The sequence below is a fragment of the Mesoplodon bidens genome (assembly GCF_964165515.1).
Source record: "Mesoplodon bidens genome assembly, chromosome: 4".
Classification (NCBI taxonomy): Eukaryota; Metazoa; Chordata; class Mammalia; order Artiodactyla; family Ziphiidae; genus Mesoplodon; species Mesoplodon bidens.
Genome location: NC_138160.1, coordinates 28660175 through 28676627, shown reverse-complemented (window position 1 = coordinate 28676627; position 16453 = coordinate 28660175). Strand labels below are relative to the sequence as shown.

The following is a 16453-nucleotide window of genomic DNA, read 5'->3' as shown; positions in this document are numbered from 1 at the left end:
ACTTGTAGAACACTCACTTTGTGTGTGAGTTACCTCTGTTGTTCTCACAGCAACTTAATAAATGAGGTCTTAAGTGTTATCACCAGTTTCACATGCTAGGGAAGTTAGGAAACTGCAAAAGATTGCACAATTAGTCAACTGCAGAATTATAATTGCATCCTGAGTCTCAGAGGTTAGAGAAAACCTAGGAAAGGTACCTGTTGTATAGTTGTATCAGTTGTCCATTGCCACAATAACGCTATATAACAACCAACCACAAAGTCTCAGTAAACATTAATTTTTGTCCATGAGTTTCTGGGTCAGCTAGGAGTATCTGCTGACCCGGGCTGAGCTTAGCTGACCTCAGCTTGGCTTGTCAAGCATTTGCTGAAGGGTCAGCTGAAGGCTGGCTGGTCTGAGATGGGCTCGGCTGGGTCACCCAGCTGGGTTTCACATGATCTCTCATCCTCCAGCAGGCTAGCCCAGTTTTATTCTCATGGCAGAGACAAGGGTCCAAGAGAGAACAAGAACAAGCAAGACCTCTTGAGAACTGGCACAAAGGCATCCACTGCAATTTCTTGGCAAAAGAAAGTTGCAAGAACAGTCCTGATTCAGCAGCTGGGGAAATACATTCCACCATATGATGAGAGGAGCTGTGAAGTCCATTGAAAAGAGCATAGGTGTGAACAATGGGGCCACTAGTGCAATCAATCTATGCACTTCAGCTGGTATTATCTCTAACGTATATATATGTATACCATATATATATACACACATAATATAGTACAGAGGAAAAAAAGCTAGGAACTTATGAGAGATTCAAATCCAATCCTAAAGAATTTTAAGGAGAAGAATTTACCTCCATAAATGAGCCAGTTGAAAAAATGTTGACCGAGGCTATTTTCTGCTCTTCCCTTTCTATGAGCAGCATTGGTGAAATGCGGCAGTGTACCTGCAACTCACCCACTTCCTCAGGCCTTCACGCCAGGATACTTTTCTTTTTGTTTTAGCATCTTTATTGGAGTATAATTGCTTTACAATGGTGTGTTAGTTTCTGCTTTATAACAAAGTGAATCAGTTATACATATACATCTGTTCCCATATCTCTTCCCTCTTGCGTCTCTCTCCCTCCCACCCTCCCTATCCCACCCCTCTAGGTGGTCACAAAGCACCGAGCTGATCTCCCTTTGCTCTGCAGCTGCTTCCCACTAGCTATCTATTTTACACTTGGTAGTGTATATATGTCCACGCCTCTCTCTCACTTCGTCCCAGCTTACCCTTCCCCCTCCCCGTATCCTCAAGCCCCTTCTCTAGTAGGTCTGTGTCTTTATTCCCATCTTGCCCCTAGGTTCTTCATGACCATTTTTTTTTTAATTCCATATGTATGGGTTAGCATACGGTATTTGTTTTTCTCTTTCTGACTTACTTCACTCTATATGACAGACTCTAGGTCCATCCACCAGGATACTTTTTAAAGGGAAGCACATCTCCATTTGCACTGGGTTTTCCTCCCACAGAGAAATCAGGGATTCACAAGCCTGGCTGCTTATTAGAATCATCTGGGATTTGTTTCTTAAATACTCCTGCCTGAGCCCTACCCACAGGCGTTCAGATTGTTTGGGGTTGGAGCCTCAGCGCTGGTTTGTTCAAAAGCTCTGCAGGCCGTTTTAGTGAGTAGCCGAGATTGAGGACCCCCGACTCCAGGGTGGGGTGGGGTGTGTCTGAGAAAGCAGCTCTGAGCCTCTTCTCTCTCCTCCCCTCCACCCCCCTGGCAGTGTTCCACCACGTGTGGCCTGGGGGCCTACTGGAGGAGCGTGCAGTGCAGCACCCATGTGGATTCCGACTGCGCCGCCCTGCAGAGGCCTGACCCTGCTAAGAGGTGCCACCTCCGTCCCTGTGCTGGCTGGAAAGTGGGAAACTGGAGCAAGGTAACTGATCAGGCTCAGCAGTGTTGGGGGTGTCGGGGGGCGGGGAGGGACTTATACGAGCGTCATTTGCTAAAGCAGGTTTCCTTCCTCCCTTCCTGCCTCCTTTCTGCCCTTTGCTTTGATAAACTGGTGAGTGCGTAAACCAGGTGTTACCATAGGCCTGCTTCAAGTTACACAATAGCCTGAGAACAAGCAGAGTTTTCAGTAGCCCACATGTTTTTATCTGCCTGTCTTCCCTTACTGGATAAACTGAGAAAAAAAAATTTAATTTGTGTAATTAATTGCTTGTCCAGCATGCAACACTATTTCTAAATTGCTTAAATTTAGCATTATAATTAATAATGATACATTAGCACAAGTGTAATTAAATCATCGTTCAGCAGCTGCTCACAAAGCAAGTATAACACTGAATCTGCCAGACTCAAAATGAAAAGAAAACTGAAACATAAAGACACATTTGGTCTTTAAAAGTGTATGTCCTATATTGATCTTTCTGAAGTGCAATTTTCCCGTCCTTGCTAATCTAGCTGTGGTTACTCATTTTTCTGTGCTGCCTGCATAGTCCCTCGTGAAAGGCTTTATCAGGTTTTAGGATTAGTCAGGCTTGGTTCTTCTGGGCACCAGTCAGGCCCAACCTGCCTGTCACCCTGATGGGTCTGAGCCAGCCCCTGGGGGATACAGATGCAGCCAGGTCGTAGAGACATTGGTCAGAGGTGGGGTTAAGAGCTGCTTGGCAGAAGGGGTGAGAGGTATGAGCTGTGCATACACCTTCTGTTTGTGAAGCACACCCACCTGTAAGACACCCTGCAGGCTCCTGTCTTCTCTCTGGGGAGCCAGTTTCCCTTGATGGCCTTGACACAGAAGGGAAAAGAGCTACCCAGAAATTTGGGGAGGCTGGCATCCCCTCTAGATGTTAGCGCCCTCATCTTGTAGAAAGCTCACGTCCCCAGACAAGCAGGGCCATGTGATGTCCCACTGGACGTCTCTGGTTCTCCTGGCAGACTTATCTGACAGACAGGAGTGTGGAATGTCATTTGTCTGTATTAGGCCCCTTTCCCCAAAGAAAGGCTCTGATCTTTGGCAAAAGAGAGGAAGTAGTGTGACTCCCTGAGAAAATCACCACGCATTTCTCTGATGCCTGCCAACCTCCCTTTTTCTGTTTTTATACCACTTTTCTTTCAGGAACAAATGCTGGTTCTTTTTTCTTTCTCTTCCAACTCATAACAAACTCAAGATCACAAAAGGACTAAATGCCTGGCTACAAGTTCTCTTCCATATCCAGAAGGATCTCAAGCAACATTTCTATCCCTGACCTTGCCAAATGTTGACCAAGTCCTGAAGTTCCACTTTCCCATCACTGGGACTAATCCTTTCCTTGGAAATTACATGGCTCATAGAAAGGACAAATGTGTGAACTAGCTCACACTTTTAAAAAGGTCCCTCCACTGTAAAATTCTAGGAATTCTAGCTGATATAAAAGCCTGAATGGGAGATCTGGGAGCTCTTCTCTGGGGTCAGACCCCCTAAAGAAAGCCCTGCTCTGCCAGCTCATCCCTTCGGTGTCTGTCTCTGGGTCTCTTCTCTCTCATGGCCGGGAGGCTTGTAGATGTATTTATTAACCCCTGTAGACTCCTGGTGTTTCGTAGAAGCTGTCTCTGACACACCACCAAGTTCTTCCAGAATGTGGTAACCACCCATCTAGACTCAAGCCCTCAAAGTTACTCCATTCCTATCAGTAAGGAAAATATCTCCTCTCTCAGGATAATAGATAAACTTTATGTCAAAGACACTATTTAACTACTGATAGTCAATTGCCTTGACTTCTGTTTTTTCTATCATGGGGGACATTGAATACATGACTTCCATTTTTCCTAGAAATGTTGATTTAAGTTTTATCTTAAATTTTTGGTGACTGAATGATACAGCTTTTTGACTACCACTTTATTAACCAGTTCGTATGGATGTCTAAAGTCCAGATCATACACTAGGAAAGATTTGAAGGCCTCCTTAGTTTCACTATTCTATCGGGACTCTTAAACTTATTCAGTGGCCAACCTCCAAACCCTAGAGTAGGAAAATAGACCCGCTGGTTTTGCCTTTAAATATCCAGAGGGTTTAGATTCTGCCAACTTGATGGTTTAGCTTTTCATAAATACTTTCTCCGAGGGAAGAATTCTAATTTGATCATGAATCTTTCTGCATTATCCCACTGACCACTACCCCAGATCCAGAGGCACTTTAATCTTGTAGGACTAAGGGTATTCTGCAGCCTCACTTGAACCCGCAGGGATCACACCAGAGGCCCCGGGTTACTCAACAGCAACTCCCCACTGCTGTGTTTGCTGTCTGAATTGTAGCTGTTTTACTGGCTTCTGTTTCCAGCACCACTCATCTCCATGATGGAGCCCTGATGCAACTGCTATGGACACTTTCTCATACATGTGGCAGTACAATGAGCCTGTACATTCAGATCTTTACCTTTAAAAAGTCTAGAAGTTGTTTTTTGTTTTTTTTGGAATGGCTTGCTTCTTCTTCATGCATTGATATGTCTGAAACAAATTCCAGGTCATAGTCCTCAAGTTTGTCCCAGAGGTGTACTTGAGAAAACATAGTTCTGCAGAATTGAATCCTGGAAGCAGCACTGGGCCTGGGATCAGACACGTCTGGGTTGGCAGCTCCACTTTGTCACCAGCATAGAATGCTTGTCCTTTCTTCCAACCTCTTAGGAGCTTTAGTTTTCTCACCTCTGAGAAATGAAGTGGATCCTATGGCATCTACTAATCTTATAAAGTTGTACAGATCAAAAGAGTGTGTGTGCAACAACTTTGTAAATGGTAAAAGACTGTTCAGATGAAGTGTTGGGCAAACTTTGAGCTCTGGGTAAAGGTTAGGAGTAGTTCTCAGGCGTTTGCTAACTTCTGGCTTCTTGGACTTGGGGCAGGGGTGTTGTGGAAAGGTGGCAGTGGAGTAAGTCCTGTCCATCCATCAGGTCTCCACTCCCCAGGATTAAGCAGACAAGGTGAACCATGAGCTTTGGAGGACTTGACCTACCTTGCATCCTGGCACTCACCAAATATCACCAAGTGCCCGACACTGCACAAGAATTTTAGGTAAACAATTTTATTTTTATCCAATAAACGACCTTCTTTATAATTCCCACTGAGGAAATGAAGGCTTGGAGGGTTTAAGTCACTAACACATGATCAACTAGTACTAATACTCTCAGTTCTGAGAAACCGTCAGTTGGGGGACAGGTCATCAATTTAATGACAGCCTTTCAGAAAGAAAGGAAACACTACACAATAAATATGTACATCAGTTGTAAGACACATGCCAATTTCAGAACATTAAAATTTGCATAAGAAAAAGTGATTCTTGTGTTGGAAGAAATGCTGTGACAAAGATGAGCTTGAAAAACTTTCACCTGGGTTTGACTCCAAAGCTATGCATCCTCACAGCCCCACACACTTCCTGATTGAACATTTTGCCTGTATCTCCTGCAGTTTTGTAAACTTTATTATCTTTCTTAGAATGATAATAACTTTTTGTAGTTAAGTCTAACAGATCTTGATTATTTCTGAAATGAATCAAAGAGTTTTACATTTTCTTGGAATGCTCTGTCTTCCCACCTAGGTAGTGTTGCAATTTTATTTTAGCAGTAGCTGATCTTATTACCTGTAGCTTTTTTTGGAAAATAAAAGTGGCAGCCTTTTCTTATGGCCTTGAGTTTCATACTATTCAGTGCTACATTTTTTTTAGATCTGAACTTTTACAAATGAATAAAATAGGGAAAGAGCCCCGTCTTGCTAAATACATTCCCTGACTCTCATACCTAATGTGTTCCCAGAAACATACATCAAAGCCCAATGTGCAAAAGTCAAAACAGAACTGCACGTTATGGGGGAGATTCTGTGCCCAGAAAGCAAAAACTGACCAGCTGGAAGGTGAATAATACACTCAAAATCACTGCATTTATTTTCTCTTGATATAATTTGTTGTACATCTAAACTGTCACCCACTCTTGGAAGCCCCAAGTGTTTTAGATGAAGGAATCCCCAAGTAGAGAAAAGAACAGCAATCACTTGGAAACCTTTAGGACCACAGAAAGCATGAACCCAAGATGACTCTAGCTGAGGACTGATGTCCAGACTGTGAGGCCCTCCATCATGGCCCCTGTCCATCTCTCTTTGTCCACCCCTTCCCTCCGCTCTAGCATTCTGATGGACATGTTCCTGAACAAGCCTTATTGCTTCATGGCACTGCACCCGTATATGCCATTGCCCCCACTTTGAACGTCCCCCACGCTATTTTGCCTGCTGAGTGAGCATCTACTCATCTTACATGATTCAGCTCAAGCTTTGGCTCCTCTATTCAAGCCCTGCCTGGCTTCTTCAGGTGAAGTTGACCACCTCCTCCTTTGTTCCCTCACTAGATCATGAACGACTTATGACATATAATCTTTACGACTTCTACTCATTACATGACTTCTTCCTTCTGCTAGATTGGGATATAGAAGCTGGAATATAGTTAAGTGCCCAATAACAGGGAGGAAGTGAAGTGGGAATGGGGTGGGGGGAAGATGGACAGATGAATTTGGATGCTGTTCAACACAGAATTTTTGGAATGAATTATTTGATCTTAAGGGTCTTATGAATCTGTTTAACATAAGGAAAGGAGCAGAAAAGAATTATTTCCATATCCTGGTTTAGTACTTGGAGAGCAAGAAAGTATTCTGAAATCAAAGCAGAATACAAGTCCAGTGATCCCAGACACATATCACTCTAGAATGCTGGGAGAATTTAACCATCCAGCTTATCCTCCTTTTAATACCGATGGAGAAACGGAGGCTTAGACAGGTGAAGTCACGTAGCCACTTGGTGTCAGGGTCATACTTGAATGCAATCTGCTGACCTCCCAATCTCATGTTGGTTAACTTCATTATACTCATCTGAACACTTGGTAGCAGTCTAATGTGGAAAGTGTATCAGGATGACTCCATAAATCAGAATCAACACAAGGAAGAAATGGTTATGATTTCATTTTCTCTCTGCCAGTAGCTCCTGTAAACTAAGAGGAATTTTCTTTCTAACTCAGTCTGGTTTGCTGATCACATCAGTTAAACAAACTGGTATGAGAAGCAGAAAATGGTTAGGCCTGTTTGGACACAACTGTACATTAGCCAGTCTTTCCATTCTCCTCAGTCTGGCTCCTGTCCTCAGTCTGGTCCACAGACTCCAGGTTAGGAAAACTTGAATACAAATAACCCTCCTTTAGGGCAATAAGAAAATGAATATAATAATTGGCATTCAGCAAGCAAAGGCAAAACAGTTTTTGGAGTGGAGTGATTTAATATCCTGCCACTTCACTCCTGCTAACTGAATCAGAGGCCCTTCTGAACATGAAACAGAAGAGTCACAGATTTAGTATCTTCCCTTATTATTTACTTCACCATATTAATAAACTTCATTTCCCACTGAATGTGAATGTACTCTTTGACAGAAAGGTGATGCAAATTTGAAAAATCTAGGAATAACAGATGGTAGCAACAAATGAAAAATAAGAAAACAAAACCCCATTGTACACTTATGTCTTAGAAAATTCCTCTTCCTAATAAAGAGCCCTCTTCTTTTAACCATGGGTTATTTCCTGGAAATCTGTTTATCAGACAAATGGCTGCTTTGTGTGGAAATTATTAGCATGCTTCTACATTTGTTCTGTGGCTGATTTTATTTTATTTTATTTTTTAACAACTTTATTGGAGTATAATTGCTTTACAATGGTGTGTTAGTTTCTGCTTTATAGCAAAATGAATCAACTATACATATACATATATCCTCATATTTCCTCTCTCTTGCATTTCCCTCCCACCCTCCCTATCCCACCCCTCCAGGCGGTCACAAAGCACCGAGCTGATCTCCCTGTGCTATGCGCTGCCTCCCACTAGCTATTTTGCATTTGGTAGTATTTTAAAGTCTATGCCACTCTCTTACTTTGTCCCAGCTTACCCTTCCCCCTCCCCATGTCCTCAAGTCCATTCTCTATGTATGTGTCTTTATTCCTGTCTGCCCCTAGGTTCTTCAGAATGCTTTTTTTTTTTAGATACCATATATATATATATATATATATATATATTAGCATATGGTATTTGTTTTTCTCTTTCTGACTTACTTCACTCTGTATGCAGACTCTAGGTCCATCCACCTCACTACAAATAACTCAATTTTGTTTCTTTTTATGGCTGAGTAATATTCCATTGTATATATGTCCACATCTTCTTTATCCATTCATCTGTTGATGGACATTTAGGTTGCTTCCATATCCTATTGTAAAGAGAGCTGCAAGGAACATTGTGGTACATGACACTTTTTGAATTATGGTTTTCTCAGGGTATATGCCCAGTAGTGGGATTGATGGGTCATATGGTAGTTCTATTTTTAGTTTTTTAAAGAACCTCCATAGTGTTCTCCATAGAGGCTGTACCAATTCACATTCCCACCAGCAGTGCAAGAGGGTTCCCTTTTCTCCACACCCTCTCCAGCACTTATTGTTTGTAGCTTTTTTGATGATGGCCATTCTGACTGGTGTGAAGTGATACCTCATTTTAGTTTTGATTTGAATTTTTCTAATCATTAGTGATGTTGAGCATTCTTTCATGTGTTTGTTGGCAATCTGCATATCTTCTTTGGAGAAATGTCTATTCCTGTCTTCTACCCATTTTTATATTGGGTTGTTTGTTTTTCTGATATTGGGTTACATGAGCTTCTTGTAAGTTTTGGAGGTTAATCCTTTGTCAGTTGCTTCATTTGCAAATATTTTCTCCCATTCTGAAGGTTGTCTTTTCGTCTTGTTTATGGTTTCCTTTGCTGTGCAAAAGATTTTAAGTTTCATTAGGTCCTATTTGTTTATTTTTTGGGTTTTTTTTTTTTTTTGAGGTACGCGGGCCTCTCACTGTTGTGGCCGCTCCCATTGCGGAGCACAGGCTTCCGGACGCGCAGGCTCAGCGGCCATGGCTCACGGGCCCAGCTGCTCCACAGCATGTGGGATCTTCCCGGACAGGGGCACGAACCCATATCCCCTGCATCGGCAGGCGGATTCTCAACCACTGCGCCACCAGGGAAGCCCTATTTTTGTTTTTTTATCCATTTCTTTAGGAGGTGGTTCAAAAAGGATTTTGCTGTGATTTATGTCATACAATGTCCTGCCTATGTTTTCCTCTAAGAGTTTTATAGTGTCTGGCCCTACATTTAGGTCTTTAATCCATTTGGAGTTTATTTCTGTGTATGGTGTTAGGGAGTGTTCTAATTTCATTCTTTTACATGTCGCTGTCCAGTTTTCCCAGCACCACTTACTGAAGAGGCTGTCTTTTCTCCATTGTATATTCTTTCCTCCTTTATCAAATATAAGGTAACCATATGTGTGCGGGTTGATCTCTGGGCTTTCTATCCTGTTCCATTGGTCTATATTTCTGTTTTTGTGCCAGTACCATACTCTCTTGATTACTGTAGCTTTGTAGTATAGTATGAAGTCTGGGAGCCTGATTCCTCCAGCTCCATTTTTTTTTCTCAAGATTGCTTTGGCTATTCGGGGTCTTTGTGTTTCCACACAAGTTGTGAAATTTTTTGTTCTAATTCTGTGAAAAATGCCATTGGTCATATGATAGGGATTGCATTGAATCTGTATATTGCTTTGGGTAGTACAGACATTTCACAATGTTGATTCTTCCAATCCAAGAACATGGTATATCTCTCCATCTGTTTGTATCATCTTTAATTTCTTTCACAGGTGTCTTATACTTTTCTGTATACAGGTCTTTTGTCTCCTTAGGTAGGTTTATTCCTAGGTATTTCATTCTTTTTGTTGAAATGGTAAATGAGGGTGTTTCCTGAATTTCTCTTTCAGATATTTCATCATTAGTGTATAGGGATGCAAGAGGTTTCTGTGCATTACCAAATTCATTGATTAGCTCTAGTAATTTTCTGGTAGCATCTTTACAATTCTCTATGTATAGTATCATGTCATCTGCAAACAGTGACAGCCTTACTTCTTCTTTTCCGATTTGGATTCCATTTATTTCTTTTTCTTCTCTGATTGCTGTGGCTAAAACTTCCAAAACTATGTTGAATAATAGTGGTGAGAGTGGACAACCTTGTCTTTTTCCTGCTCATAGTGGAAATGGTTTCAGTTTTTCAACATTTAGAATGATATTGGCTGTGATTTTGTCATATATGGCCTTTATTATGTTGAGGCAAGTTCCCTCTATGCCTACTTTCTGGAGGGTTTTTTTTAATCATAAATGGGTGTTGAATTTGTCAAAAGCTTTTTCTGCATCTATGAGATGATCATATGGTTTTTCTCCAATTTGTTCATATGGTTTATCACATTGATTGATTTGCATATATTGAAGAATCCTTGCATTCCTGGGATAAACCCCACTTGTTCATGGTGTTTGATCCTTTTAATGTGCTGTTGGATTCTGTTTGCTAGTATTTTGTTGAGGATTTCTGCATCTGTGTTCATCAGTGATATTGGCCTGTAGTTTTCTTTCTTTGTGACATCTTTGTCTGGTTTTGGTATCATGGTGATGGTGGCCTCATAGTATGAGGTTGGGAGTGTTCCTCCCTCTGCCATATTTTGGAAGAGTTTGAGAAGGATAGGTGTTAGCTCTTCTCTAAATGTTTGGTAGAAGTCTCCTGTGAAGCTATCTGGTCCTGGGCTTTTGTTTGTTGGAAGATTTTTAGTCACATTGTCAATTTCAGTGCTTGTGATTGGTCCCTTTATATTTTCTCTTTCTTCCTGGCTCAGTCTTGGAAGGATGTGCTTTTCTAAGAATTTGTCCATTTCTTCTACATTGTCCATTTTATTGGCATAGAGTTGCTGGTAGTAATCTCTCATGAGCCTTTGTATTTCTGCAGTGTCAGTTGTTACTTCTCCTTTTTCATTTCTACTTCTATTGATTTGAGTCTTGTCTGTTTTTGTCTTGATGAGTCTGGCTAATGGTTTATCAATTTTGTTTATCTTCTCAAAGAACCAGCTTTTAGTTTTGTTGATCGTTGCTATTGTTTCCTTCATTTCTTTTTCATTTATTTCTGATCTGATCTTTATGATTTCTTTCCTTCTGCTTACTTTGGGTTTTTTTTTTTTGTTCTTCCTCTAATTACTTTAGGTGTAAGGTTAGGGTGTTTATTTGAGATGTTTCTTGTTTCTTGAGGTAGGATTGTATTGCTATAAACTTCCCTCTTAGAACTGCTTTTGCTGCATGCCATAGGTTTTGGGTTGTCGTGTTTTAATTGTTATTTGTTTCTAGGTATTTTTTGGTTTCCACTTTGGTTTCTTCAGTGATCTCTTCGTTATTAAGTAATATAGTGTTTAGCTTCCGTGTGTTTTTATTTTTTATAGATTTCTTCCTATAATTGATATCTAGTCTCATAGCATTGTGGTCGGAAAAGGTACTTGATATGATTTCAATTTTCTTAAATTTACCAAGGCTTTGTTTGTGACCCAAGATATGATCTATATTGGAGAATGTTCCATGAGCACTTGAGAAGAAAGTGCATTCTTTTGTTTTTGGATGGAATGTCCTATAAATATCAATTAAGTCCATCTTGTTTAATGTATCATTTAAAGCTTGTGTTTCCTTATTTATTTTCATTTTGGATGATCTGTCCATTGATGAAAGTGGGGTGTTAAAGTCCCCTACTATGAATGTGTTACTATCAATTTCCTCTTTTATGGCTGTTAGTATTTGCCTTATGTATTGAGATGCTCCCGTGTTGGGTGCATAAACATTTACAATTATTATATCTTCTTCTTGGATCGATCCCTTGATCATTATGTAGTGTCCTTCTTTGTCTCTTGTAATAGTCTTTATTTTAAAGTCTATTTTGTCTGATATGAGAATTGCTACTCCAGCTTTCTTTTGATTTCCATTTGCATGGAATATCTTTTTCCATCCCCTCACTTTCAATCTGTATGTTTCCCTAGGTCTGAAGTGGGTCTCTTGTAGACAGCATATATATGGGTCTTGTTTTTGTATCAATTCAGCCAATCCATGTCTTTGGTTGGAGCATTTACATTTAAGGTAATTTTCAATATATATGTTCTGTTACCATTTTCTTAATTGTTTTGGGTTTGTTATTGTAGTTCTGTTCCTTCTCTTCTGTTTCCTGCCTAGAGAAGTTCCTTTAGCATTTGTTGTAAAGCTGGTTTGATGGTGCTGAATTCTCTTACCTTTTGCTTGTCTATAAAGGTTTTAATTTCTCTGTTGAATCTGAATGAGATCCTTGCTGGGTAGGGTAATCTTGGTTGTAGGTTTTTCCCTTTCATCACTTTAAATATGTCCTGCCACTTCCTTCTTGCTTGCAGAGTTTCTGCTGAAAGGTCAGCTGTTAGCTTATGGGAATTCCCTTGTATGTTATTTGTTGTTTTTCCCTTGCTGCTTTTAATATTTTTTCTTTGTATTTAACTTTTGATAGTTTGATTAATATGTGAAGTGGCATGTTTCTCTTTGGATTTATCCTGTATGGACTCTCTGCACTTCCTGGATTGATTGACTATTTTCTTTCCCTTATTATGGAAGTTTTCAGACATAATTTCTTCAAATATTTTCTCAGTTCCTTTCTTTTACTCTTCATCTTCTGGGACCCCTATAATTCAAATGTTGGTGCATTTAATGCTGTCCCAGTGGTCTCTGAGATTGTCCTCAATTCTTTTCATTCTTTTTTTCTTTATTCTGCTCTGCAGTAGTTATTTCCACTCTTTTATCTTCCAGGTCATTTATCCATTCTTCTGCCTCAGTTATTCTGCCATTGATCCCTTCTAGAGAATTTTTAATTTCACTTATTGTGTTGTTCATCATTGTTTGTTTGCTCTTTAGTTCTTCTAGGTCCTTGTTAAACATTTCTTGTATTTTCTCCATTCTATTTCCAATTTTAGGATCATCTTTACTGTCATTATTCTGAATTCCTTTTCAGGTATACTGCCTCTTTCCTCTTCATTTGTTTGGTCTGGTGAGTTTTTACTTGCTTCTTTATCTGCTGTGTGTTTCTCTGTCTTCTCATTTTTCCTAACTTACTGTGTTTTGGCTCTCCTTTTCACATTCTGCAGGTTGGTACTTCCCATTGTTTTTGGTGTCTGCCCCCAGTGGCTAAGGTTGGTTCAGTGGGTTGTGTAGGTTTCCTGGTGGAGGGGACTAATGCCTGTGTTCTGGTGGATGAGCCTGGATCTTGTCTTTCTGGTGGGCAGCACCGCATCTTGTGGTGTGTTTTGGGGTGTCTGTGAACTGAGTATGATTTTAGGCAGCCTCTCTGCTAAGGAGTGGGGTTGTGTTCCTTTCTTGCTAGTTGTTTGGCATAGGGTGTCCAGCACTGTAGTTTGCTGGTTGTTGAGTGGAGCTGCGTCTTAGCGTTGAGGTGGAGATCTCTGGGAGAGCTTTCACCGTTTGATATTACATGGAGCCGGGAGGTCTCTGGTGGACCAATGTCCTGAACTCGGCTCTCCCACCTCAGAGGCACAGGCCTGACCCCCAGCCAGAGCACCAAGACCCTATCAGCCACACGGTAGATCCGCAGTTGATCATAAAATGATATAACTCAGGAACAGCCAGATGAAAGGGATGCATAGGGCAAGGCACGGGGAATAGGAGCGGAGTTCCCATGCCTTCCTCAGGCACACCACTCTCCCAGCACCTCCATGTGTTCTCCAACCCAGAAGCTCCTATTCTGTGGCTGATTTTAAATTGGCAGTTACTTTTTTCTCTGTGTACTTACAGCATGGCAGGCAAATGAAATTTTGAATTTGCTTTTGGGGGGCTGTCTGGCAAGTGTTGCTTATTTCTGAGAAGCTAAACACACTTGATTTATGGAAACATTAGAGCCTCAATCTGCCCCCTTGTCATATGGGCCCACATCTTCTATGTTACAGCCCAAGGTTTGATGTCAGGTGACTTGTGCAATCTGCCTGGTGGCAGAAGAATGGGGATCAGTATTTTGGGATATACCTCTACTGAAAGGTTTTGAGGAATTTTCTTTCACCATCCACAACCCTACAATTATGTTTATGCCACCATAACCAGAAAGAGAGCATGATATTTTACCATGTAGAGAGAGGGCCAGATGAAAATATGCCTTACAGCAATGGGCACACCTTGGTGGTGGTGCATTTTCTCAGCCAAGACTGTAATGATATCATCAATGGAAGAATTGAGAGGGTGAAGAAGGATGCTCTTTATAGCGACCACAGATCTCTTTAGTCCACTGGGAGCCCCCGGTTGCTGTTTTCTCAGAATTCATATATTCATTCAGCAAGCTGTGGGGAACATCTATGCTGTGCCCGGCCCCATGCTAGATGCTCAAGACACAATGGTGACCAGGGCAGATAGGCTTCCAACTTCAGGGCAGTGATAGCTTAATAGAAAGGATGGACAGAATAAATAAAAGTTGTTTCATATTTCAAGTTCTTTTGATGGAAACAAAGAAGGATCTGAGATAAATAACAAGAGGGATAGGTATCCTTTGGAGAAGGTATTCAAGGAAGGCCTCGCAGAGAAGGTGACTTTTACACTAAGTTAAAGGAAGGGCAGTAGCAAGTAATGCGAAGGGTGGAGGAAGGAAGATTTGGGGCACGAGGACCACAGGACATATTGTTAATCCACAGAGAATCTGGGGGAGAGGGGCTGAGGAGCACAGGGGTCAGGCTCCATGCCACCTACTTCGGGTCCCCACCTGAGTGTGGGCAGTGACAAGACAGGCTAGGACTGGCCTTGAGAGACTAGGATGCACAGGCAAGACGAGCTGAAGGGAAACTGATGGCACTAGCATTCTACACAGACTGTAGACAGACCAAGTCTTGGAAGCTCAAGTTACGATTAAGTAAAATCTAACTAGGTGGGGGATGGAGAAGCTTCCAGAATCCAAGAGGTCAGAGGGTGAACCAGAGAAGTCCTCCAGAATAGGCCACGTAAACTCTGGTTTTACGTGACCCGGGCTCAGCCGTGTTTATCATGATCTTAAGGAAATCAGCAGCCTGCGAGTGAACAGTGCCCTTTACTGAGAGCAGGGTGCAGGGGCCGCTGTGCAAGGTACGGGCACAGGGTAGGGGGCCTGAGGGGGACCTCTGTAAGGGCTTGCTGCAGGCACATGCTGAGAAAACCCTTGGCGATGGAGGCTATAGAAGGAAGGATGGTAGGCGATGGTGCTGTATGGGGAAACCTGGCAGTAGGGGCAAGGACAGGGTTGGCCCACTCCCTGAATCAAACCACTGAGCAGTTATTCAGTTTATTTTCCTTATAGAGGCCCTTCCCTTGTAATAAGGAACCCATCCTGCATTCAGACTCAGGGAGAAAACGGGTTTTCAGCAGGATTCTGAGGGACAGTTGGCTGTGGCTTTGCAGAGAGCTCCCCTGACAGTGGTTCCGTTTGCCTCAAATGAACACAGGCATCTTAGGGAACGGCCGCCTACTGAGAGGATGCTGCACTAGCCTCACCCCAAGCCCACCCCTGCAGCTGTAATCTTCGCGACAGCCCCATAGGTAACGGTTACTATCCCAGTTTACAGATATGACAGCTGAGGCTCAGAATGTTTCTGCAACTCGCCCAAGGGCTCACTATGAGTGAGTGACAGAACTGGACTTTTCACCTGGTTCTCACACTTCCACACCTGCATTTTCTGACATTGGGAGGCCCCTCTTGGGGAGCTGCTCAAGTGACTCCCTTTCTGAGGGAAGACAGTTTACTAACCCCTCTTCATGACTGGAAGCCTGGAACTTCGTGATGCTTTGTGAAACCCCTGGGAATCCGGGCGTGGATGGTCTGATGCCAAGGACTCAGGTGTCCCCTTTTCTCTCGCTCTCCATACAGTGCTCCAGAAACTGCAGCGGGGGCTTCCAGATCCGGGAGATTCAGTGTGTGGACAGCCGGGACCACCGCAGCCTGAGGCCATTTCACTGCCAGTTCCTGGCTGGCACTCGTCCTCCACTGAGCACGAGCTGTAACCTGGAGCCCTGCGAGGAGTGGCAGGTGGAGCCTTGGAGCCAGGTACGGCGCCTAGTACACCATCCGGACAACCTGGCAACCATGAATCTCTGTGTTACCTTGTGAGTCTAGATGTCGGGGAAGACCACACATGTATCAAGCCAGCGCCAGGCCTCCATTCAGCCACCTTCCATTGGGTGTGTTACTGAACCAAACTTGGGTCACTTGTCCATACACAGTAAAGCTGATCTACTGACACCAGGTTGTGGTGAAGGAAAGTGCAGTGTTTATTGCAGGGCGCCAAGCAAGGAGTCCAGGGCAGCTAGTGCTCAAAAGGCCTGAACTCCTCGAAGGCTTTCAGGGAAAGGTTTTTAAAGACAGGGTGAGGGAGGAGGGGTTTTGATCAGCTTGTGGACATTCTTCCGATTGGTTGGTGGTGCGGTAACGGGGAGTCAACATCATCAGCATCACGAACCTTCTGATTCCAACCCGTCTGAGGTCTATGTGCTTGTGGGCACCATACAGTTAACTTCTTCCACCTGGTGGGTGTTTAAGTCTGCAAAACAGCTCAAAAGATGT

At 42.4% G+C, this 16453-nt stretch overlaps 1 protein-coding gene across 1 annotated transcript in view; it reads left to right on the top strand.

Moving 5' to 3' along the window:
• ADAMTS12 (ADAM metallopeptidase with thrombospondin type 1 motif 12) overlaps positions 1–16453 on the top strand; it is a 392328-nt gene that overhangs the window by 322833 nt on the left and 53042 nt on the right. Inside the window, 2 exon segments of the mRNA XM_081230390.1 lie at positions 1755–1907; positions 15761–15937. Coding sequence (XP_081086516.1) covers positions 1755–1907; positions 15761–15937 — 330 coding nt within the window.